At 39.5% G+C, this 25,030-nt stretch overlaps 1 protein-coding gene across 1 annotated transcript in view; it reads left to right on the forward strand.

The window, feature by feature from the left end:
• The window catches only part of kcnh2b (potassium voltage-gated channel, subfamily H (eag-related), member 2b), a 252,552-nt gene that overhangs the window by 210,635 nt on the left and 16,887 nt on the right, over positions 1–25,030 (forward strand). The window contains exon 6 of the mRNA XM_072679981.1: positions 22,967–23,386. Coding sequence (XP_072536082.1) covers positions 22,967–23,386 — 420 coding nt within the window. The remainder of the gene's footprint in view (positions 1–22,966; positions 23,387–25,030) is intronic.

The following is a 25,030-nucleotide window of genomic DNA, read 5'->3' on the forward strand; positions in this document are numbered from 1 at the left end:
GAGATTGAGAGCACTGTCCAATCAAAAAAAGGGCTAAAATCAGTAGCATTGTCTCTGCTTTCAAAATATGATAAATCGATTTGATTTTTTTTGGATAGGGTCCAAGATTTTACACCTCCGTTCTGTTAGGTTTGTGTTATACAGTATGCATGTTTGGTGAGTATCTGGTATTTGCATCTTAGGTAAGGTTGGAAACGTTCATGTAACAAGCTGTGTGTGCTGCATATAGCAAACAGTAACTTAACCATTAGACATATGCAACAAAATTTGATTACTTCATTAGTCAGTTTAGCAGCTTGTAGGAATTGTAGCACTTTTTAGTACAAACAACCCTTCAAACAGATGTTATTGTAAGCTGGCTAATGAAAACCCTTTCAGCCCAGTTTAAAGGCCTGCCAATACTTTAATTCCTGCATATTAGTGTTATATCAGTAACTGGTTAATTCGTAGTTGCTAAATAATTGCTCATAAAATTTTCATCTGAAAAATAAGCATAAGGTTCAATGCATTATTGAGCTGGTTGTGAATACATTAGCCTCAAGAAACTCACTTTCGCATGTTGTGCTGACTCATTTGTTATCAACAGACAAAAGGAAAAACCAGCAACCTTGCATGAGTCAGTCAGAAGGTTGTCGGTTTTAATCATGGAACCATCTCTTCTGTTTTAATTTCTTGACCATTTATCTGGTAAATCATCTATCTTGACCATTTATCTGGTATAATTCCAGTTGAGATGATGCGGCTGAGTTTCCGAATCAGCCGCAGGACTCTTTACACTTGACAGCCTGTACTCGAGTGAATTTCAGTTTTGTGTAAAGCCAGTCCAACAGATGGAGTGAGAGACAAATGTGTTTGTGCTAATGCCAGTGATGTAAGAGTATAAAAGGACATGAAGGGGGAATGAGGAATGAGGCTCTGCTGAGGGCCTTCCCGGTGCTCTGCTCTTTAGTGTTACAACTTCCGTGCTGATTCAGTGAAGCTGATTTGATCTCCTAAGTTTAGGGCTTTGTGCTGCACTGTGTGGGTGAGATGGACTGCTTGTCCTAGCTGTGTTGGAGCTTCTAGGTAGAGCTCTTGCTCTTTTTCCATATTCTTTATCCACCCACTCTACCCATCCACAAACACACATACACACACACACACACAGAGTGGGCCAGAAGAGCACCTCTCCACTCGTGGCCGATGCTGGAGGTAAACCGCTAAAAAGCAGAGAGGAAGGAATCAGCCTGCAGCCCGCGGCAGACGTGAACCGAAGGACGAGAATAAACGAGATACGAGGAGACATCTCCAGTGCAACCCCTACGCTGCTGAAAATAGAATGTGCTGTTTTTTTGAAAATGCTGTTCCACTAACTGTCCAGCCTGAGGTGATGTGGTCGCCACAGCACAGGATGTTTGCTCCGTCCAGCCTAAACCTTAGCCTAGAAGAGGCCTCTTCCTCACACGCTTCCTCAGTTACTGTTTGAACCACCGGTTCGTAATCAGCCCCGGTTAGACAGATAGTCTAACTAAGCTGTACGCACTGATTGTTATAGTCCGACACATTAACAATTAACGTCTTGAACGAATGCTGATGCCATAATTCTGCATTAGTGGTCACTGTAGCATTCAGCCAACTCAGCAGCAGACACAGTGGTACCTTGCTCTTACAGCCTTCAACACTGAGGCTTGGCAACTACAGGTTATATATAATATATATTACAAGTGAACACAAAGAGGGGGTGACTACACACTGAAGGTAAGTGAAGGATGAATATATGCCTAGAATGCAGACAGATGGTGCCATTACCTAATGGGAAATGTGTGAGTTTTACTACCCAAACATAAGGCACATATTTCACTAAAGCAACTTTTATAATTTACTCAGTATAACTTGAATAATTTCACCTTACTTTTTTTGTATAGCGCTTTTTACAACTGGTGTTGTCGCAAAGCAGCTTTACAGAAATCAGTAAGAGAACAAGATTATGGAATTATATATGTCAAAAAGTTGATTTTACACAAATGAACTAAGTGTGTATCTCATTTGTTCAAGTGAGTTAGTTTATCAAAATCAGCTTAAGTGAGCTTCAGAGTGCATTTCTGGGGCTTGGTGATGCTATTATATGTCTAATGTAGGGCAGTGCAACCTTGATTAGTATAACTTGCACTTTTCTGAATGGTTCCTGACACCATCTATTCGAATACTGGGCATGTCCTCCACTGTAATTCACCAACAGTGTGTAGTCACCCCTCCAGTCTACCTCCCCCTATGTGTTGGTGTTGACATTTGCATTGTGTTGGATTTGCATGGGCTACGTTTTGAAGGCTGTATTAGCAAGTGACCACAGGTTACAGTGAGCTCTAATGCAGATTTCTGCTCTCAGTAGGGATCTGCTGACTCTATGCCACCAATGCTTGATTCACTTGGGTGTTAATAGGCTTTGTCCAAACTTAAACCAGAGCACCATGCAGTGATGCTGTTTTTTTTTTTCTTTTTAATTGAACGTATATATTCCAATTGGGAAGTGGGAAATGTTTTGTTCTCCACATAAAAAATTATTCACATTTGATAATAAATGACAATGCGAAAAAGGCCAATTTTGAATATGCGTATAGACAGTACATCTCTCAAACACAGAAAAAACTACTGAAATAGAGAGAATCTTTTTATTCAGAATAATTTCACACTGTCTCTGCTTAAAGATCCTTGAATACAGTGGGTAGCAAGGACTTTTATTTTATTTCCCACACAGAGTGTCGAGCAAACCATGCCCAGCTCTTAGCATTTGTGAAAATGGTAATTGTCAGTAATAAAACAGTAATAAAACATATGTGATATTAGCAGGAAAGTCAAATGAATATTTAATCAATAATAATATTAAAAATGACTTTAAGGTTATTTCATTGGTTTGGGTGAAAATTACTGTGTGAATTTGATTGACCAAGAGATTTGTATAGTTCCAAAAAGATCCACTGTCCCTGATTAAGTTAACTAGTGTTTTTTAAGGTTCATGTTTATGCGTTTAGTAGCATACTTGTGCAGAAATGACTGTAGCTTCTGGTTATCATAGCGGGCATGTTATACCATTTCTTCTTTAATCTGCAGTTAGGTTGGTATGAGTGTTTTATATAATAAAGGGGAAAGGAGGAAATTGTGTTTAAGCTGTTGAGGCAGTTTAGCATTCTGAACAGAAATCTGAACTGTCTCATCTTGTCTGGCACCTTGAGGGAGAAGAGCTCTTGTGAGGGGACTTGATTCCTGAATGACACTTAAACTGAACTGCAGAAATGATGGGGAGGGAACTGAAGAGTGGAGAGGTGAAGAATGGAAGGAAGTACAAACAGGACACTATTATTGTGTTGTGGTGTCTCAGTGTCTCACATCAGAGAAGAAAAATGCCACATCCGACACCATGCATTACAGTGTTTCTATCAGTCCCTGAAAAGAGTTTCTACATCTCTCTACATCTCTCTCTCCCTTTCTCTTCTTATTTCCTACTTTCCTCATCTTTTCTTTTACATGTGCTCTTCCTCATTCTCTTATTCTCATGGATATTCACAATTGTACTAATAACTAATACTTTATACTTGAGTATGAAGTAAGTAGTATAGATAGAAGTGTAAAAGTTGAGTACATTCAAATATTCACAATACATACTCAGAACCGGTCGGTTTTTGAGTGGCTATGATGGACACTATTGTCGCACAATGCAATGCAAAACAGAAAGGAGCTACTATTATTATTTAATAATAATGGCAGATAACAGTGCAAGTGCAGTGAACACAATGGCTTTATTTCCCTTACTCTATCATTCTGTCTCCTTTTTTTACTGTCTCTTACTCTCTCTATCTCTCTTTTCTACCTTCTGTCCCTTTTCCTCTCTTCTCTCATTACTGTAATGCATTCCCCCAAGCATGATAAGATGTTTTAGTGGTTTTGAGCAATGTTTTAATCCTGCTGACCTTCTGAAGTAGAGGAAGAAAGCTTCTCTAATGATTGTTGATGTTGTTTGTATGTTAAAGCAGCTGACTAGCATTTCTTCTAGTGACATTTGACATTTTGCTCATGCCTGGTTGGATGGCTCTGAAGCCTGCCTGTCGGAGTGCACCTCAGAGGACTTTGATTTGGCTGTAAATGGTACACTGGGTAGCTGGTGTGTAAATGTTGATGGTTTTGTGTTTTAAACTGGACTCAAGTCAGCTGATGATGTTTGGGAAGTTTCTACATGGCCGACATCAGAACAAGGGGTCCATGTGCTCTGGTGCCACGTGTTGGTGATTCTTCTGTCTGAGCAGAGCCTACTGCTGCACAGGTGACTGCCTCAGTCCTTAGGGAACTGGATGTGCCCAGAAACACACAGATGTACGTGCAGATACATTATCGGTGGGAATTTTTAGGCACCTCATGATTCAATGTGCTGGAAGGTTTGTGTCTCTATAATGTAATGTTGACAGAATGCAAAAGGCAGAATTTGAATGTGCGGCACCCGGACAGAGCCTGTAGCATGCAGGGTTGAGAGGGTCATGTAAAAAGGTAGGGAAATAACTATGCCCACTGTAGCTCACAGTTGAAAATTTAGCACATTCTATTTTCACACTTTACTTGAAATTTACAAGTTCAAGTAAAAGGCAGAGCAACCAAATCTGGATAAAGTCTTCTAAATGTGCCTGAAAACAGTGGAAAACACTCCTAAGAGCATTCACTCAACTTTGTGCTCTCAGATATGAGGCTTCATCCTCTAAACGGGTGTGATTTGAAGATCAGTTAGCTGGCTACACATCACAATCCAGTTACTATTGGTCCTTTGGACCATTGGTCCTAAAGGGGATGTTTTCCAGCAGGAATGTGACGCCAATGTATGCCCTCTATTGAAATGTCTTGTGAATCTCAATCTGATTCATGTTGCTGTAGCCAATCTTGGATTGCAGCATTATCCACAACAACAGTGAGACCCATGTGTGTATGAGCATTGTCTAATAGTAATTAAGAAAACATAAATTAAAAATTATGATGGATCTCTGAGTGCACAAAAGGTGCCAGTGTATCTGTGTTTTGCTGTGTTTGCCCAATGTTGAGTTTGCCCTGGTTCTTATTAAACTGCCTTCAAATCTGCTTATGGGAGGTTGGGTGAACTGGTTAGACCATGGGAATGTCCATGTTGGACATAATCAAATATATTAGCATGTGGAACTGATGCTTTCAGTGATACTTTCATTTGTTTGTATGAAAGAAAGTATAGAAGAAGCCTGCTCAAGTCAAGTCTTTAAGGCAAAAGGCTTTATTGTCATTTCAGCTACATACAGAGTACACAGTGAAACGAAACAACGTTCCTCCAGGACCATGGTGCAACATAACACAACACAAGTGCAACACGGAACAAGTGCAGACAAACAAGTGCATACAGACAACACAATACAGACGAGACACAGTGCAGACTAGAAAGTATAAATAAATAAAACAGAGACTGAGACAGTAGTGGGAAGTAGGGTTGTGCAAATAAAATGTGCATGCTATGTTAAAAACAGCAGGGTGCAGCACAGAGTGCAGTACAGAGTGCAATGAACGCAATGTGCAACTTATGCACAATATATGTGCAAAGAGTCCAGTGATGTAGTAAGGTAGTTTGTAGTGCATCGCTTTCACATTGTCTGGGATTTAAATTGGGTAAATGAGAGAGTGTGTGTTTATATGGAGGAGTCCATCCATTTAGTCTCTGGAATTGTTGCAGAGATAGATGTTGCAATAGGAGCTGCCTTAATTAATGGATGCACTGCATGTATGTATACTATATAAATTATGATTATTAAATATTAGTTAATAAGTTAATAATAGTAACAAAGCTTGCTATTAAATAGTAAAAATAACAGCTTTTAAGTGGACCTTAAAGAGTTAAAAGAATTTGCTTGCTTTTCTTGAAATGGAAATGAGCCATTTGGTCATTATGGTCTGCAAAAGCTTTCACACCTTACTCAGCTCTGTTCTGCATTATCTGTAGAGAGGTCATAGAGAGATGGAGCAGGAGAGTTTCTTTTCTTAAACATGAGTTGCCCTAGTGTCATTATCTGAGCCTGTGGTGTAGTGGTGTGAGGATAGGTGGGTATACTGTGCAGGGAGTATACCCCCTACTGTGTAGGGAGTCCCTATTCCAATAGTCCAGTTCTCACACACCGCAAGGAACTTAGATTGGTTGGCATTTTTAAAAACAGTATTTGGCCGGCTGTCATCTGTGTTTCATTGAGGTTCACAGCTGCCCTCCAGCACTGCTTTCACGTTTAGTCTGGACAGTGACATGACCTTAAAATGATGAACAGTTGGTAGGGAAACTGTTGACTTGGCTGTAATGAAAATGCCACCCTCAGTCCTCCTTTTCCACAGCTTTTCTTCTGTATAGTGGTGCTTAGAGTGAAGGGGTGAAGTTTTGTTTAATGATCCATTCAGATTCAGATATACTGTTTATAGAACATGTTCCACCCACCCCACAACTTTGTTACTAACCCTTTCCATAATGGGACAATATTAAAGGACATCAACAGACATTGCAGACGTGTCCAACACCACAATGAAGAAGTTGGCTTTATATTTGAATTTCCATTCTTTTAAATGAAGTGCTGCATCATTTAAGATAAAATAAGGACCAACACCACAGCTAGTGAGAAGCCATCTTCCCATTGAGGCGGTTGTTTTATGCAAGCTTGTAAAGTGTGACTTTTTTTTTTTTTTTGCAAAGATCTGCATCAGTTTGAAATCTTTGTATTTCAAAGGTATCAGAAAGTGAACATATTTATGGCCTTCAAACTGTATACGTTCTCTGATACCCAGCTAGTGAATTTCCCCCCCTTAAAATCAGTAGCAGCAACAGCAGTTCTGCTATTCAGTACTGACTTTTCTTTCCTGTGATATTTTCCTCGGTCTCATACTGATGTCTTTATATATAATTAAAGTGTAGTTTTACTGTTTACTGACAGTAAACAAATCGTTACCTTGCAGTTTAATACAGATACAAAATCCTAGACAGTCAGAGAGACTGAGTCAGGCTGTGCTCAGTGATGAGGTGACAGACGCTCTGATGGTTTGGCTCATTTCTCGTGTGAGGCGATATTTGTTTTGTCCGTGTCGGGAGTGAGTTTGGCAAAATAATTCCAGATAAATCATCCTACTGACACTCCCACCCCTCCACAGTTGTTCTAATGAGTCTAATAAATATATATGAAAATAATATTAAATAATAATAATAATAATTATTATTATTATAATCAGCAAATCTAAAAGCAACAGGATTTTTGATTATTACTGGTCTTAGTCATAGTTTATTGGGGAACAGTATTAGATCAAATATATTGTATAATATATATACAAATATCATAGATCCAACCTTATACACTCCTAATCTCCAACACTGTCATGAAAATGCATTTTAGATACAAACCATATGTGTTGAAGTCTGCAGTATTCAGAGCTGCATGCAGTCCTGATCATGCACAAGTTTGTGTGGGTTATTAAAAGTTTCCATCACCAGATGGAAAAGCAGCTCTCAAAGAAGATTATGAACTTAAGCAGGAAGCCATCTCTAAGGCTCTGAACTCTCCCCCTGCCGTAAATTAATTCCTTAAAATCTTCCGCAGACCTGTGTCAGTAACTTCATTCCAATTCCTGTCTCTGTGCTTGTGCAATCATCATTTATATGTAAAAGTCTCTGCGTAGCATAGAGAGAGAGAAAGTTCCTGAAGCTGCAGCGTTGATGAAAATGTAAGGTGAAGGCTGAAGCTGGGTTAAGCGGTGGAGGGGATAAGTGCACTTCACAGCACAAATATGCTGTTTTGTTATGTTTTAGCATTTGCAGCACAATTGAAAAGGTCTCCAAGCATGGGGGGGTGAAGGGCTTCTTTACCTAGCACATGTCTGTTGGTTGTATTTTCATTGTTCATATTTCTGCAAAATTGTAGAGCCTTATTCACAAGTAACAGACAGCAGTAAAGGCACTAATGGATCAGTTATGGCAATGGCAAGTGTATTGTGAGTCAGCATTGGCCCTTGATGGCATTTGAGCTCAGGACCACATGTAGCCCACATGCAACCAACCAAGTGAAATGTCTGTATAGCATTTATATTTTGGCCAGATATGGCTGTGTTCCAACACCCAGATTCAAACTCAAAGCCTTCTCTGTCATTTCAATGTATTACATGGGAACCAGGTGAAAGCAATAAGTAAAAACTGGGCTATTAATCGTTTGCTATCATAGACCTTAAAGTCTGAGCTGAGCTACATGTGACAGATTACATGATCAGTGTCAGTAATCAAAAGCTGTAGCTGATACAGTTTTCCCCTAACCCTAAATGCAGTCAAATTGTTAAGACATGTTTGGTGTTCAGAGGGGTTACTTTTTCAGTTTTGGACTGGAGCTACAAGCATATGCCACTGAAAAAGTACAAATTATTAAGCTTATTGCTGAGGAATCCACATAAGGAAAAAAAAGCTTCCAAAACTGGAAACTGGTTTAAAAAATATTGAAAGCTTCTAACAACTGCACTCCACTCTCATTTCAGATCTGAAAAAACAGATCCACAGTTGTTTCTGTCCATCATTTCTGGTCTGAAAAGATGAAGGATCAAGAATCCCTTACTGAGAAAGGGAAACAGTAAAAGAAAAGAAAATTAAAAAAAGAACATCCAATCAATCGGCAGAGGCTGCTGGGGTTCTCAGAACAGTGGATTGATCACTCCAGAGTCCAGACCCTCAGTAAATGTGAACTTAAATAATGAGAAGCAGAATTTTGGAATCTTGATCCCTTTCTGCAGAGTAACTGAAATCAAATATGTTGAAATGGAGGCTATATCAAAGGTAAAGTGTGCACTGTAAGCCCAGAAAGTTCACCTAACTTAATAACTTTGACTTTTAAAATAAATTAAGTTAAGCTTTGTTGAACAAATAATACAAACAATAAAAAGTTGAATAGGAATAAGCCTTTAATTGAGTCATATTATAACCAAACAGCCTTTTTCTACCAAGATACCAGTATACCAGTATAATCTGCCGGTAATGTAAGGGTGACCACTGCAGTACAAATAAATTAATTCACCTTTACTCAAAAAAGGCAAAAGGTTGATCTTACACAACAGGTAAGATTTAAAGTTTTAAAGTGTGGGCACACGGAAACACAGATGTTATATTAAGATGTTAAGACTGAAGTGTGAAAAATAAATAAGTCGTACTTAAATGGAAATGAAATAAATGAAGGGTGATATCTCACATTTCACAGCCCTGCAGACTTTATACACAAATAAAAGCATAGAAGAACCACCAACCTGAAAAAAGCGATTACTCTATGTCAGTGCTCTAAAGAAATCTTTGCTAACTTGGATGTTGCCATCAGTCTGTAAAATATATAGTCTATAATGGCAGAGTTGAAGGGAGGTGACGGGGTGGTGGTTGGTTTGTGAAAACTTGGTCATAAACACATGGACAAGGTGGAAATGGAATTTGTAGGATGTTCGATTGGGAGGAGGGCTTCAGGCATGTTCCTCCTCCCCATTTTTAGTTATTTATTATTTTTAAGAGAGTACACTGGTTACATCGTGGTGAATGCAGTGATGCCATTCCATGAAACCCTCTGACTTCCATGTTATAAGAATTTTACTGTTTGAATATTTAATTGCAGCCTACGACTGAATTATTTATCATGGTATCAAAGGCAGTTCTGCCAAAAATAACCTGCTATCTAGACCTTGTTAATATGGACAGATCATCGGCTCCAGTCCCAGCCATTGTTTACAGTAGAAATGGAGGCTCCTGAAAATTTTATGTTTCCAATTACTGCGAAATGGATCTCTAGCGGACGCTGGGAGTCTCGGGCACGGTAAGTACATCTGTGCATGCAAGGCACATGAAATATTGAAACTGTTGATAATGGGTTTGTACTGATGTCACTTTTCATTTGAGCAGATGAATTAAACGGTTGTGGCCCACACACTGGACAGATTACATGCCCAGCAGGGTCTTGAGAAGTGATGCTTGAGAGTGTTTGATGGAAAGAGAGTCAAAACTTGCTCAAAATATTTATGATGACATGCCTGTGAACCATTCAGAATATTAGAATTTCTACATGACTGAATTGTGATCTGAGCTCCTTGTACAATCGTGTGCAAAAGTTTAGGCACTCCTGATGTTACTTTTCTGTGTTTATACCCATCTAACCCATGCCTGGCATTAGTCCTACTGGCAAGACGTCTGTACTACATTTGCACGTATGTGTCAGCTATGGTGCAATTTAAAGTAGCTGAATACATTCATTAGAAGGGGTGTCCACAAACATATGAGATAAATTAGGATAAAATTGGAGCGGGGAGAGAGAGTTCTAAGTGTCTTTCAGACAGTGTCGCATCATATCCTTTTATTGTTTTATGTCCGGTGTCCAATCTGAGACCTCCACCATCACAATGCACATAAGAGGCTGAAGCTACACTTACAGAATAGCAGCAACAGGGATGTTATGACTGAGGGTCAAAATCCAACCAACACCAAAACCTCAGCTATGAAACATGGTGGAGGCAGGGCTGTGCTGTGTGGACCCCTGGATGGCTTGAAATCATCAAAGGGGCCAGTTTCAGTTGCATCAGGGTATTCTACATCTGAATGTGGGGGCATCTGCCGATGACCAAGCTCTTGAAGGAGGTTGAATCATATATTATAAGATTCCCAAACGTAAGTAAACGTATGTAATTGGATATTGGATAAACAGAATTGTCTCAGAATGGCCGAGTCCTGACAGGAACCATAGTGTTCACCCACCAGGGGATTTGGTGGTCTTATTTCTCCACATAAAGAGATTTATATTCAGACACTAAATTCCCAGTTTGGGAAAACATAAATCAGTGTAACTACAAGCTATTAACTCAATTGATGTCCACCCCTGCGTATTTTATTCGAGCTGTCAGACACTGTCTCATACAGACCTCAATGCGGAACCTGTAATGGCTCTACTTATCATGGTGAAGCCCTCCTAGGGACAGAGCATTAACTTCACAAGTGCTTATTCTGTAGAGTTGAACCTGGAATAGGGGCATGTCTTATGAACTGGAGTATCAAGACAGGGGACCTGAATAAATCAAAGGAAACTCTTGGGGTGTTCCCAAGCTAGCACTGAATGTTCTCATTAAATCGCCTGCAGTGATATAGTAATATGCTATTATAAGAGCACATTTGCCGGTTCATTAAACGGTTCCTACACAGAAGTGGAGCTGAATCCACTCTTTCAATTATCAGCGTCACAGTTTTCATGCCATTTCCCAGCTTCACACCTTTAAGTGGATATGGGCCTGTATTTAGAAGAGATTTTCACAGTAAGTTGCTGTTGTATAGGCAAAACCTTGCATTACATTTGCAAATTCTCTACCAACTCTGTAATTCAGTTCTGTTGAATGTAATTGCAGTCACCTCCCACCTTCCTGGTCTGCATTTGGTTTCTTCAGTCACATGGAAGAGATTAACCTGAGACAATAATGGTTAACATAACCTCAAAAGGGCACTTAAAAATTTAAGCTATTGAAAGAGTTCTGTGGAGTGATGCAAAAGAAGATCCATATTTGGCTCCATAAAATACCTTTTATTGGACAGTTCTTTAAAGAAGCATTTATGGAAATGTGGGAGTCTGAAGAATCATTGTTACCTTTTTTCATTCGTAAGGTAATTAAAAGACCAAAAGCTAATTAAACGGCAGAAATGGCAGCCACTGGAGTCCTGTGGAAAAAAGGTTAAACCCAAGTTAAAATGTAAAGAACCTCCATATAATGCGAAGTTCCTCTAGCATTTCTTCTAGAGCCATTTACAAAGCATTTTTAAGAATGTATGTGAAGCCACAGGTCACATAGAAGTGGTATCGTTGGAAATTAGGCTTGTTAAAACACTGGCTTAGCTGGTTTATTTATTCTGATTTATTCCATTTATTCTCCAGAAATATTATGCTTCATCCCCATTCATGTGGAAGAGGACCATGTGGTCACTGAGTGGTTAATTACTGGGACATATGGTAGATTGTTCCAGACAATCAGCAGCATTTCCACTGGTGTTCTCTTCCACCCAGAGCTTACGTAACAGTTTTTGACATAGCTAGGCTTGAGTGGATGATTCTTGAGATACACATGGTCACAGAGACCCTAAGGCTTTATTCTGCTCTAGGCAGACTGTGTGAGTGTGACCCATGTTCTCATTTTCCAACACGTTGCACTGACAGTTCTACATTCCTAAACTGAGAAAAGAGAGTGAACTTTGTTGCCAAGGTCACCTTTAGTGTTTACTGAATTTAAATGTAAACCAAGACCCTACAGTTAGAAAGGACAGTTTTCATCTCATCTATCCTGTTTTCCAGATTTGTGCATAAAATGCAACTCTAACATCTTTTAAATGTATCAAACCATGTACAAACTCTCCAGGAATGAGTCTATTTCACCATGTTTGTTCAGTTTCCATCCAGTTTTATTCCAAAAGGGTCAGCTCTGCCACAAACTGGCCCAATCACATAATGTAGTATTACAGTAAAGACAGTTTACTGTAGAATCTGATTAGAATAATATAGATAAATAATTTAAATGATCAAATTCCTGATTCTATTCTGGAGGATATTCTGAATATTTGGCCTGGATTTATGCTAATATTCTTACTACAGCTTTAGAATTACATTTTTTAAATGAAAATAAATCCATTAGGTGTCTGTCTTCATAAATAAAAATCATATAAATGCTAGATTTCAAATACTAAAAATACTAAAGTAAATATTAAATGTTGATACTGAGCAAAGGAGGCACAGGAATGGTAGAAAGCGGCTGGTCTAAGGCTTTTCTCCCCTACCGCTGCAAAAAAATACTCTCAAAATAAAATACTCTCATTTCATCATCAATTGAGGAGTTACAGGTGCAGCAGAACAGAATTTACACCACTTGGGGGTGCAGTGTAGGGTCATTTATCGGCATGAAATGTTTTTTTTGTTGAACAAAAATGTACCCGAATGCTACAAAGAGTGCATGCTCAAAAATGTTTGTAGATAATGAAAAAATATTTTTATGAACCATTGAAGTAGCTCCGCATCCCTCTAATACTCAAAAATCCTCCCACCTAGACTGTTTGGTTTTCGCCCTTCTTAAATCCTCAAGGCAGCTCAAGGATTTCTTTTTGGGTGCTTGCATTTTTAAGTTGTCAATAGTCCATTTTATACAATCTGCCTGCAGTTTAAGTTCTTGATGGCTGCACCACTGGCACTATGTACAGCATGCTCTTTTCCAAAGTGGTCAAGCAGTACCAATATTCCACAGCGTTTGTGTAATCTTGCCCCCTCCTCAATGTGCACGCACAGCTCAGGGCCAAGTGGGCGAAGATCTGTCACATCTCTGTAGTACGTGTGAAGGCATTGCCATGTCACTTCTCTAATCTCTCCAACAACCTTTCCTTACCACACTCTCCTGGTGGGAAGATTGCTAGGTTGCTAAAGGGGGATGACAGCATGTCCTTTAGGTCTCTTTAAATGGAGCTCATCTCTGTTTGCACACGTACACTGTGAAGTCAGGGACATGGTTGAGGTCAGTGGCAGTCTAGTTTAAGTTGTAGAGGACAAGGCAGAAGAGTTGGGATGGTTTCCTTCTTAATAAAGTTATGTAAAATTAAGGGGGATACCTGGACATGAGCATAATTAATCTGCCCTTTGACCCTTGGAAGAAGTCAATTTATTATGCTCATTTTCAGAGTTTTCATGACTCTATTATTTCCTTTTTTTTACACTGTGATTTGGTGTGCATGAGCATGTTAGCTTAACCAATTTTACTGGATTATTCTGAAGGGTTGGTTGAAAACAAAAGGGGAAAATCTTGAAATCATATTGATCTAAATTCACCAGACTGAAAATACTGAATATGAAAAGACTGAATATCTGCTGTGGATACTGTCAAGCTAGCTCTGCCTAGCTTAACAGTGTCTACTAGTGTCTACTAGTGTCTACTTCTGCGTCTACATTTTTGGTTTTGTTCAAACACGTGTTTTGTCTCTTACTGACTGTCTTCTTAATCGAACATTTCATTTGCTTACTACTGATTTCTGACTGCTAAACAGACTTTTAAATGTCAGCCTTTTCTGTAAGGGCCAAGATTGGGCAAAAGAGCTAGATGTTAAGTTGCTGATAGTTTCAGGCTTCAGTGACAGCCATAAGTCACTTAAGAATATGGCACGTTGTCTGTCCAGAATAGATCGTAAGCCTCTAGAGGTCTGGGCAATGTCCTTGTTTGTTGTTCATGCTTTTTTTCCCTCTCAGTTTTAGGATTGCTGTGGGGCTCTGTGCCAAATCAATCAGAACATGGGAAATGGAAGTGGCCCAGGATGGGGAAAGCTAATCAACAGATGGACTGAATAGGTTCTATAAAGACAATTAACAGCCATGTATCAGGCGTTTCCGAAGAGAAATGAGATTATCCTGAAACTTTAATTGTGCATTAGGAACATCAATTTGCTCCATTCATCATCGAGCCTCGTTGATCCGAAACTGTTATAAACAAAGGCCGTTTTTGATCAAAATGAAATAGCTTAAATTAGTTGAAAATGAAGGTGAAAGAGAAGCCATCCACACGTCCTGAAATACAGCAACCTGGCTTAGTGTGGAGATGCTTGCATTCATGAGGAATGAAGATGGTAAAAGCTACTAGTAGAAGCATAAACAGAGGCATTGTACAGGAGAGGTTTTACCCTTTGCTTAACACAGTGCCCAAGGGAGAGCCAAAAGAGACCTGGGGTCCTTCAAATCAAGCCCACAGATGGAAAGCAATGAGGCAGAGCTGATTAAGCCCGAGGAGCAATGCTTTACCACAAGACGGGTCTCGCGGCTCGCCGTCTTTGTGCCTGTTTAATTTTTCAGCACTGCTGCTCTCAGACGAAGAAAGTGTTTGTCTTAATGAGTTGCTGCTTTGCTTCACCATCTAACTCTGACAGTAAAGACAGACCCTTTTCTAACTCCTTCCCTGGGCTCTCTCATTCTCTGATGTGCAGCTTACTCCGGAATGTCTACAGTTGTGTAAGGAAAGCAAGAGAAATACAATCTATATTTACTGAGTGCACCAGTATAAAGCTGCCAAGAATGCATTTATTAACCATTACCACCAACCATTGATGCTGCTCCACAAGCAAATGAGTTCAGGAGATCTGAGTTGAGAACAACACCAGGCGTTTGTAGACACCTGCTCATCTAGCATTTTTATGTGAATTCAAAGGCTTTGCTTTACACTAGATGGTTGATCAGTTTTTGAGGACTTGACTGCTCTCAGCCACTAGAGAATGAACCGTTTGAAACCTAGGTTTATTATTCTGTTATTAATCCTAGTGCAGAAACTACTATGCATTGTTTAGTCACAGTCCCAGAGGGTTCTGTATTCAGTATTCCCACAGGGTTCTGTTTTAGGGCCTATAAAACTGATGTGAATTATGAACTGCAGTTATGAGGGTAAAGTGCTAAAGGGTGAGTCTGTGTACAGGGTTTAATGTTAATGAGGTCACATACTAATGTTAGATGATTAGTTCTGGATTACAAACACTTGTCAGGCTCATCGCAGAGGTGTTGGAACAAGCTCCATCACTCTAGAGAACGCTATGCAACATTTGGCATTGGACGTTGTGACCATAGGCTCATGTGCAGGTGATCCAAAGCGTCCTGTTCCATTTGCAGTGTTTTTCTATAGAGATTATGGAAACTGTGGGTGTGCAGTCACCTATATCAACAGTAGGTGCAAATTACCAGCAACTGGTCTCACAAAATTAAAAGGAGTGTCTAAATACTTTTTTTTGAACGATGCTACAAACATATAATGAAAGTTACATTTAAAGCAGTGTTCTGTCCTAAAAACAGCATTAATTACACATTTTGTCATGTTTTGACAAAAGTATTTTGTGGCACAGCAATGCTTACCCTGTCTGTCTTGTGAACAGAGTGTGTGGATAAAACCCTTCTAGTTGGTAAATACTGTGCTATGAGAGCCATACGGCAACACATTGGGTATTTGAAGACTCAGAGTTATATTAGTGTGAGGCGTGGGAGTCTCATATGGACACGGGCTGATTGTGAAAAGAAGAAATCTGCAAGTAAGTAAACCTCAGAACTAGAACTCTTTTCATTATTAACTTTTATTGTGGAACAGAGAGAGAGAGACCAACAGATCATGTCCAAATAAAAGTAACTAATGCAAACAAACCTACAATGAAACTGATTTAACTGATTCAAAAATGATCCATTCTTTAAAAATTGTGATCCGATCCGAACCATGAGTTTTGTAATCTGCTATGCCACTTCTTGTAACCCTAAGTCTAGAGGCTAATACATAGAAGTGGTGTTTGGCTTGCTAGCAGATACGTTAGCTGTCTGTCTTCTGCATTAGACAGTTACAGTGGATAAAATGAAACATTCTTAGCAGTCCACGCTCAAGTATCTGCCCCAAAGTGCTTGTAGTTTTTCAAACATTCCCCCCACCTTGAAAACACACCAGAAAGGGATTTTGCTAGTGTTTACACCAGTAAATCTCACTCTAGAGACTACTTTGGCACTGCTTGTAGGAGTCCAGTGGGCATGTTTACAACAGATGTAGCGATGATTACATTTTTCTTTTTTTTTTTGGCTAGACCTAATCTTGGTCACGATCAATACAAATTAATGTCAGCCAATCTGTTCTACTATAGGCCATTGAGAGCTGACATCTCAAATGAGGAAGCTCATGGATTTTCAATAGCGTGTCCTGCACTGTGATGAGATGTTTCTGAGAATTAAAGTTCCTTCAAAGTCAAGGGGTGAGATCCAAAAATGCTACACTGTGTTCTTGAATGGAATACTTCATCATACATCTCAGATTAGTTTGGATCAGTTTTATATTAGAAAAGAATGGAAGCAAACTCAAGGACAAATGCTGGATGTACTTTTGTCTACAGCAAACAATAAAATCACAGTGTCTAGCTAATAATAAAGATACCCATGTGCAGTTTGAGAATCCGAGCAATTTCTCTTGACATTTCTGTAGCCCCTTGAGGATATTTTGAACTCTTTTTTTTTTTCTTTTTTGTAATTCACATAAAAAGCTAAAAATAAACCTTGCATGCCCCTGGAGATGTGACAGGACTGGGAGTGGGGCCTGAGCCCAGATCTCCTGCCTGTCTGGACCTCTGGGAAATGAGCTGTGATGAATAGTGCGGGGCTGAGAGAAGTGTGATGGCTCTGGCTGCACCGAGACGACACAGAGAAAAGGGTCACATCAGGTCAGTTTGTCCATAACAGGGGCTGGAGAAAATGTAGCTGGATTTGTGTGGCAGAGACGTCAGCTGAAACCTATAAACACTGGTTTACCCTGCCTGAGTCTTTTGTCTAAAGATGAAATTCATTTTCTTTCTTCCATATTTTATCAGTTTTACCTGCTGTACATGAACCAGTCTGAGGGTCTGTACGCTGTTAGCATTATACTTATGTTGGACCTGTACAATCCCTGCACAGTGTAGCCTCCATACAGCGGCTGTTTCATCCTTTATCTTTACTTATATGCATTATGTGGACAAAAGTATTGGGACACTTGCTCTTTCACTATTTCTTGTAAAACCGAGGGCATTTAAAAGCGTTTATGCCTTATACTAGAACCTAAAGCATTGCTGGAACATTGCTGCATTCTGCGACAAGAGCTTTAGCAAGGTCAGGATGCCGAATGATCACCACCTCACCTCATCTCCAACTAATCCCAAAAGTATTAGATGGAGTATCATCATTCCAGAGAACACAATTCCACTGCTCCACAGCACAATACTGTGCATAGTGCCAATAAGTTAATGTCTGTCTGCTCTAGTGTGTCCTCTTCTATTGACAACACTTCTCTAGAGGGACTGGACAAGCTGTGCATGTCCATTTGCACATCTGTGTCAGAAACGAGTACAATGAATGATTAAAAGGGGTGTCCACAAACACTTGGACATACATTGTTTAAAGATGTTATACTTCAGGGATTTGTTTGGGTTTCATTTTGTATTAAATAAGGATGAGAGAAAACCTAAGGAAAAATGCTGGATACACTTTTTGGATGAATGTTTGCTTGTAGCACTTTTAAGACTTAAGCCCTTTTAAGCCCTTTATTTCAAAATACAGTTCAGTATTGTATTTGTACAGAGCTTTAATATCACATATATACTTTCAGGCTGTAAAGCTAATAATGGCATATATGACAGAAGATAAAAATATAACTTATAAATTAACATGAAATAACGAAATCACAGGCAATACTGCTGAATCTCTGCCGCCACCATTGCAGTATTAACAGACTGGCTGCTTAAAACTGTGCAAGCTACCAGCCCCTTTAACACTTTTAACATTTAACATTCGACATTTCTTAACAAGAATCTTGACCTGTATCTCCCAGAAGGCGTAACCACTCCATTGCACACGTTAATGTACAGTATATTACTCTAATTATGGTTTTGCTTTTTTTTGTTCTCAAGATGTTCATATTTCTATGCATGATTTATTTTGACGCAGTATGAACAGTATAAAAATCTTATTATAAGAGAAAGCTTCAACTAATCCATCCAAAAGTGATGAATCAAAATGTTCACACACTTCTCTCTTGTGTTAGAAGGAAGGCTTTGTCTTATTGGAAGCGAAAGCGTGATTTTGATGTGCCATTTAACGGTGCAGCTGTGGCGCGAGGCAGCGAGCAGTGAGTGAGTCAGTGTGAATTTTAGTCCTGAGGTTAGCACTCCGCCCCCCTCCCCTGCATCATGCTCCAGTAAGCCATTAGCTAAATGTGTCAGAGAGGCGAGGATTTCACCACTCCGCTTGACCCTGCCTTTTCCTGCTTGACCTCAGAACTGAATCTGCGTTTGAACCTTTTTTCGCTTTAATTCTTATGGAAGGGGCACATGTCTGTTTTTATGTAGTAGTGATTTTATTTAGACGTTATGTAAGGTTATGTGTAAGGTGTGTCATCTGTCAGGCTTGTTATTTAGTAAGTAATATTTAAGTTATGCTGTTATGAGGGTGACAATCTAATGTGTGGGCCTACATACAGGGCCTTTGCTACATTTATTACAAAAGTAAAAATGCTTAATATTACTTTAACCTAAACTGAAACACTGAACTGCAGATCCAGCTGGTATTTTTGTGCATTTGCGTCAGTTTAACACCTTCTCTCTATTGATATCAAGTCTGTGCAGGCTGTGTGAATCATACTGCTGTACTTTTAGAAAGCATTTTGATGCTGTCATGTCAAAACATCTCTTCTATTAAACAAATACATATAGAAAAATCTAATTACACTAAGTTTATTTATTTATTTATTTGTCTGTCTATCTTTAACTTAGTGACCTTTCAGAGTAAAGCTGCAGGTAGTGTGCTCCCCACGGCATTGCCCTGTTTGGCCTTTTCGTGGATAACTGTGCCCCTGTCATCATAGCTGCTGTATGGAAGCAAAGAAAAGTCAAAAGCTGGGTGCTGGGGGATGTTTCTTCCTCCATGAGTCACATTTTTATATAAACATGGAACACTGCTGGGCCTTTTCCCGCTTGCTCAGTAAATGCTGTGACCATATCTAAAAACTGCACCACCTGTTCTCACCACCGGTCAGTTAAGGCGGATGGTTTTATATACGATATATTGGTTTAGCCTTACCTTCCGTGCTGAAAAAGTGCCCGCACTCGCCTGTGAAGATCTCTTCTTTTTTAAAAGGACGCTGCTATAGGGAGGTGCTGTTCCAGTTGGGTAATTTTAAGGGGGAATTCCACTGATTTCTGTAAATTTCTGCTGTTGAGATGTAAACATTTATGCAGTCTGATGCATGTGGTTATTATGTTCAGTAAAATTAACCAATGCTTAAAGGAACAGTAAGTACTAAACAATGGCAATCGTTTAAAATGTCTACCGCAGTCCAATTTCAAGAGTTGTCTTCCCTGTCCCCTCCTCACCAGACCTGCAGCTCAAGCGGGTTGCCAGACTGAGGATAGTGAACCTTAGGAACGAGTGCAAGATGACTTCAATAACTTTTACAATGACAAGCGACAAGAAGTTATACCCAAAAAATGCCCATCCCTATGGTTAGCTAGCTAACCTTAGGAAAATGAGAAAATTAGCCAGTTCGGAGTCCATCTTGAAGTCCTTTTGGGCTCTAAGCTGTCTCCATCTATCAAACGCATCGCCAATATTTACTCTCGTTTTATTCTGTCTCTGGTCATGGAGCTTTTTAGGTTGTGTAACATTTGATCCAGGTCCAGGTTGCTTACTTTCTTCCATGGCTGCAGCACGCTGTGTTTCCTTGCTAGTGTGTTCTGTACCTGGCAACCGGGGTGTGGCAGTAGGACTGGGGAATTGGCAATGGGCAGAAAAGGCAGCTAGAACACAAACCTGACAATTCAAAGATGAAAATACAGGCTTGAAGTAAATGCGAGTGCTTAAACATGTATGTTTCTTTAATATCTGATTAATATCTGAGATAGTACAGAAAATGTAAGATTTAATGGACCTTTAAACATAGACTCACTTGCCGCAACTTCCAATTGCAAAAAAAAAAAAAAAGAAATACATTTGTGTGTGTGTGTATATATATATATATATATATATATATATATATATATATATATATATATATATATATATTAAGGGTACTTAAAGATATTTTAGAGGACTCCAGTATACCTTAACCCTCACAGTCTGAAGTCTACCCATGTATAATTGTTTTGCACAAAAATGTAGAAAGACTGCTACTGCACTGAAATTGAACAGTGAGATGTACACTTATGCTGATAGCTCTGTTCTGCCTAAAACAGTCTTACCTTTGGAACTTCTGGAACTTAAAGAGCCCAGAAAATAACACTAACATTTTTTACAGTGCCTTTATGAAGGCATTCAGAAATAAATGTCCCATTTTAAGGTTGTTTAACATTTGTGTGCTTTAATGGTTTAATAGCCTCTGGTGTGAGCGCAACTTTATCCTTTCGTAATTGTCTGTTTATTTTTATTCCCATTTTTGAACAGGGCAATCCTCTGGGCAGTCATTAATTCAAATGTTTCTGTCCAATGTTTGTTCATGCGAAATTTGATCATATTTGGATATCCTCATTATTTGCAGACACTGAATAAAACAAACAAAAGGCCTGTTCAGTGAAACGTATCTGAAGAGAAACAGCAGATTTTCTGAAGCAATGCAAATATGCAGGTCAGGATTAGTCTTTGCAGGCGTTCATTAGTCTTAAAGTTATTTGGATATTAAAAACCTGGAATACCTACCCTGCGTGTGTGAAATGCTGTTTGTACTTGTTTATACAAACACGTATTTAAATGTGCATGTGCATACTGGAGTGTGAAATACCTTTTTTTAGTACATAGGCATTGCTGAAGGTATTTATATACCATATAGCGATATGCTTGTGCAGATGGAGGAGAAACACAGTCAGTCTGTTGCCTCTTTGGGCTCTGTGCCTAAAGCAGAAGTGCCTAAAGCAGAAACATGACTTTATATAAGGCCACAAGTGAAGAGGCAGAACGTAAAAAGGTTTTTGCGTCCCATAGCCTGTTTTTCCTTTTGCGCGGTATGTTGTAGACAGTGTGGTCAGACCTGCTGAATGTGGCCATGCTGGAGCATATCCAAGAGCTTGCTGATGAGAACGTGAGTGGATGTGTGTCAGGTTACGTTTACACCAACTCACACTGATCTGTCTTTCCTTTGTAATGCTAATTTTCATTCCAGCATTGTAACGGATAATGCATGATCTTCCTAAGCCCTAATCTGCTATAAAGGCTCTCACACGTATCTGACAGTTTGAGAAAAATCATCGTGCAGGAATGCAACAGCATTGCTGAGGAGCCTGAAAGATCAGGGGATGGAAATGAGGCTATGAGATTAATGAGACTAAGTTCAGTAAGCTGCAGCTGATGATAATGTCAGGCGACTGCAAGACAGTTTGATCCTCAGGCAAATTTAGACCAATAGACTGTGCAAAATACACATGAGCACTGGGTAGACTGTGTGGGTTGAGGTACCCTGGAGTGTGTTAAGAAATCTGAACTTTTATTACTAAGCGTCCTTTAAAGAACAATGTAGAGGGTCTTCCCAGTCATCAGTAATTATGTTGGAATGAGCTCCCCACCAAAACCCTGTGATCCCAATGTTCTGCTTTTATCATTGTCAGGCGCCAACCAATAGATATACTATATGTTTTGTACACCACATTGATGAACTGATATTACAAATGTATTGGGCAGTTTGGTTATTAGCACTTGCCCACCTCTATAGACCATGTGCAGAGTTCCTTAACCTTTTAAACCCTGGGTTTATCAATCAGTTATTAATCCCATTGCAGAAACCACTAAGACTTATTTGGTAGCCGTTTATTTTGAGAGTAATGTCATTGTTTAGAGTGTGGGACTATGTTCAAGGTGTAAGAGGGATAAAATAGTGTGCATGGCTATTCAAGACGACTGCATTCATTTTGGAAAGATGTTGAACAGCTTGCCCTGGAGACATTCCTTATTATCCAGTGATCTACATTAATATCCTGCTTTTTACTACATAACTTCAGGGTATTCAGCAAGAGATGGTAAAACCCCTACGATATACCACATACATACATACATACAAATACTTAATTGCTAAAAGTTTTCAATGAAGTCTGTCTGTTCTTTTGCCAGTTTCTGTTCTTTTCTAAATTAGATTAGATAGATGGCTTTTTTTACTTGACATATTACCATCTAGTTTTCTTTCATTTGAGGTACATTTTGACGCAGTACATATACTTTCACTTCACAACAGTTTCTCTGCACTTTTTACACTGCTGCTCTAGGGCACCTTCACCTCTTTGAAGGCCATGCATGAACTTCAAGACTAATGGAGATGTTCACCAATACAACTACATGTGTTCTGGCCCTTTGCCTTGGGGTTCATTCTTCAAAAAATCCTGTGATCTCCAAATGGCATTAACCCTCCGCTCTTTTCTCCATCTCTCCAGGTGTTGTCGTTAGGTGCTGATGTCCTCCCTGAATACAAGCTCCAGGCCCCCCGCATCCACAAGTGGACTGTGCTGCACTATAGCCCTTTCAAAGCAGTGTGGGACTGGCTGATTCTGCTGCTGGTCATCTACACGGCCATCCTTACGCCCTACTCGGCCGCCTTCCTGCTGAACGACGAAGAAGAACGCCTCATGCCGAAGTGTGTCTACTGCAACCCGCTGGACGTGGTCGACCTCATCGTGGACATCATGTTCATCATTGACATCCTTATCAACTTCCGCACCACCTACGTTAACGCCAACGACGAGGTGGTGAGCCACCCGCTGCGCATTGCTGTTCACTACTTCAAAGGCTGGTTCCTCATCGACATGGTGGCTGCCATCCCCTTCGACTTACTCATCTACCACAACGGTGAAGAGGTGAGTGTTGAGTTAAAGGTCAGGGGCACCTTTCAGATAGTAGTGCTGTCTTAAAGCTGTAGTTGGGACAAAAAGAAAGTGTATACAGATGGACAAAAATAGGGAACATTTCAACACGGGTGCTACAAAGCTTTGAGGAAACAAGCAATTGAAACCTATTGACCCCTTAAAACACCTATGGCCCGCCGGAATAGAAGTGCGTGTAGTTACTGAGTAATACCCTTTGGAGTGTAAAAAGCCTTTCTGTGGGTTAATTGCCTGTTAATTAATTAACATAGAGCAGAATGTCATTTCTGATTCTGTGTGACATTATTATCTATGAAAATTGACTCATACAACTCTGCTCTTCTACTTTTATTAGTTATTTTAATATATAGATGTCATTACTAAAGCTTCCATTACTTAGCTGTATTAGCTTCAGTGGGCCAGATAAAAAAAAAATAATAAAATAAAAAGTAAGCAGTAACTATGCTACACCATGCAAAATGTTTGCCATGGTAAATAACTCAGATTTAAAGTCTCAGTGTGGTGCTAATCAGTGCACTGCTCTCTCCTTGCAACTATGCTATTTTTATGTATGGGTTCTAAGTAAGAACCTACACGTTGATGAGCTAATGCATATTAATGCTCAGTGCTCAGCGCCTAAATCTCTGAATTACCGTCACAGATTCTAATAAAGTGAAAGAACAAGAATTCCAGCTATACAGGATCCTTAATGCCTCATGCAAGCAGCATTGATGCACCGAGCAGTTTGGGATTAGTTCTTTTAAATCAGGACTGGTCAATCACCTAAGCATTGGCCCTATCATTGAGAGATTGCTGGTGTGATGCCCCATGTTGCCACAGTCATCTGTGTCATCTGTGGAAGGAATCCCAGAGAGCATTAGTTTGCTTCACAATCTCTGGGTGGGTATGATGGTCGTCCTGCTCCCCTGTTACTCAACTCAATGGTAGCTTGTGCAGGCTTTGACGTAGGTGAAGTAGGTTTGACAATTAGTGTCCTTCTTGGCCCAGCTCGTTCATCTGATGATGTTGACTTAGCAGCAGTTTGAAAAAATGGGGTTAGCTGGCCTCATAGGACGCACAGCACTGGTGGCATTGCATGACAAGAGAACACTAGCTAGTGAATGAAAATTGAAAATGAACTAAAGAAATTCCTTACAAATATATTGATTACTCAGTGGGTGACAGTGGGTCATTTCTTGATCAGATATATTTTGAAATATTATACAAAAGATCTTACTGAGAGGTTTACCAGCAAATGTAGTATTTATTATCCATTAAAAAATCACGTATTTTATACCATTTTGCATCAGTTTGAAGAATAAGAAAATCGAAATCATTTATAAGCTGAATAAAAAACGTATGTTTTCCATGTACTGGACATCACATACATTTATATGTAAACCATTAACAGATAATTAGCCTATTGATTACTATGACTGAAGACAGCGGAACCCATAACAGAGGATTTGTTCTTTTTATATCGTTGTAGTTAAATAGTCTTGTCTGCTGTGAGAGAAGAATTCCAACTCCAACACACCACTCATTCATGCCCTGAGGGGCGAAACTAGGCTACGTGCCAGAAGTCTAATCGCTTTGTTATTTATTTGTTTTATTGATGTAGTGGCCTTCGTGAGATGA

This window comes from Salminus brasiliensis, chromosome 5, assembly GCF_030463535.1.
Source record: "Salminus brasiliensis chromosome 5, fSalBra1.hap2, whole genome shotgun sequence".
In the NCBI taxonomy this organism is placed as follows: Eukaryota; Metazoa; Chordata; class Actinopteri; order Characiformes; family Bryconidae; genus Salminus; species Salminus brasiliensis.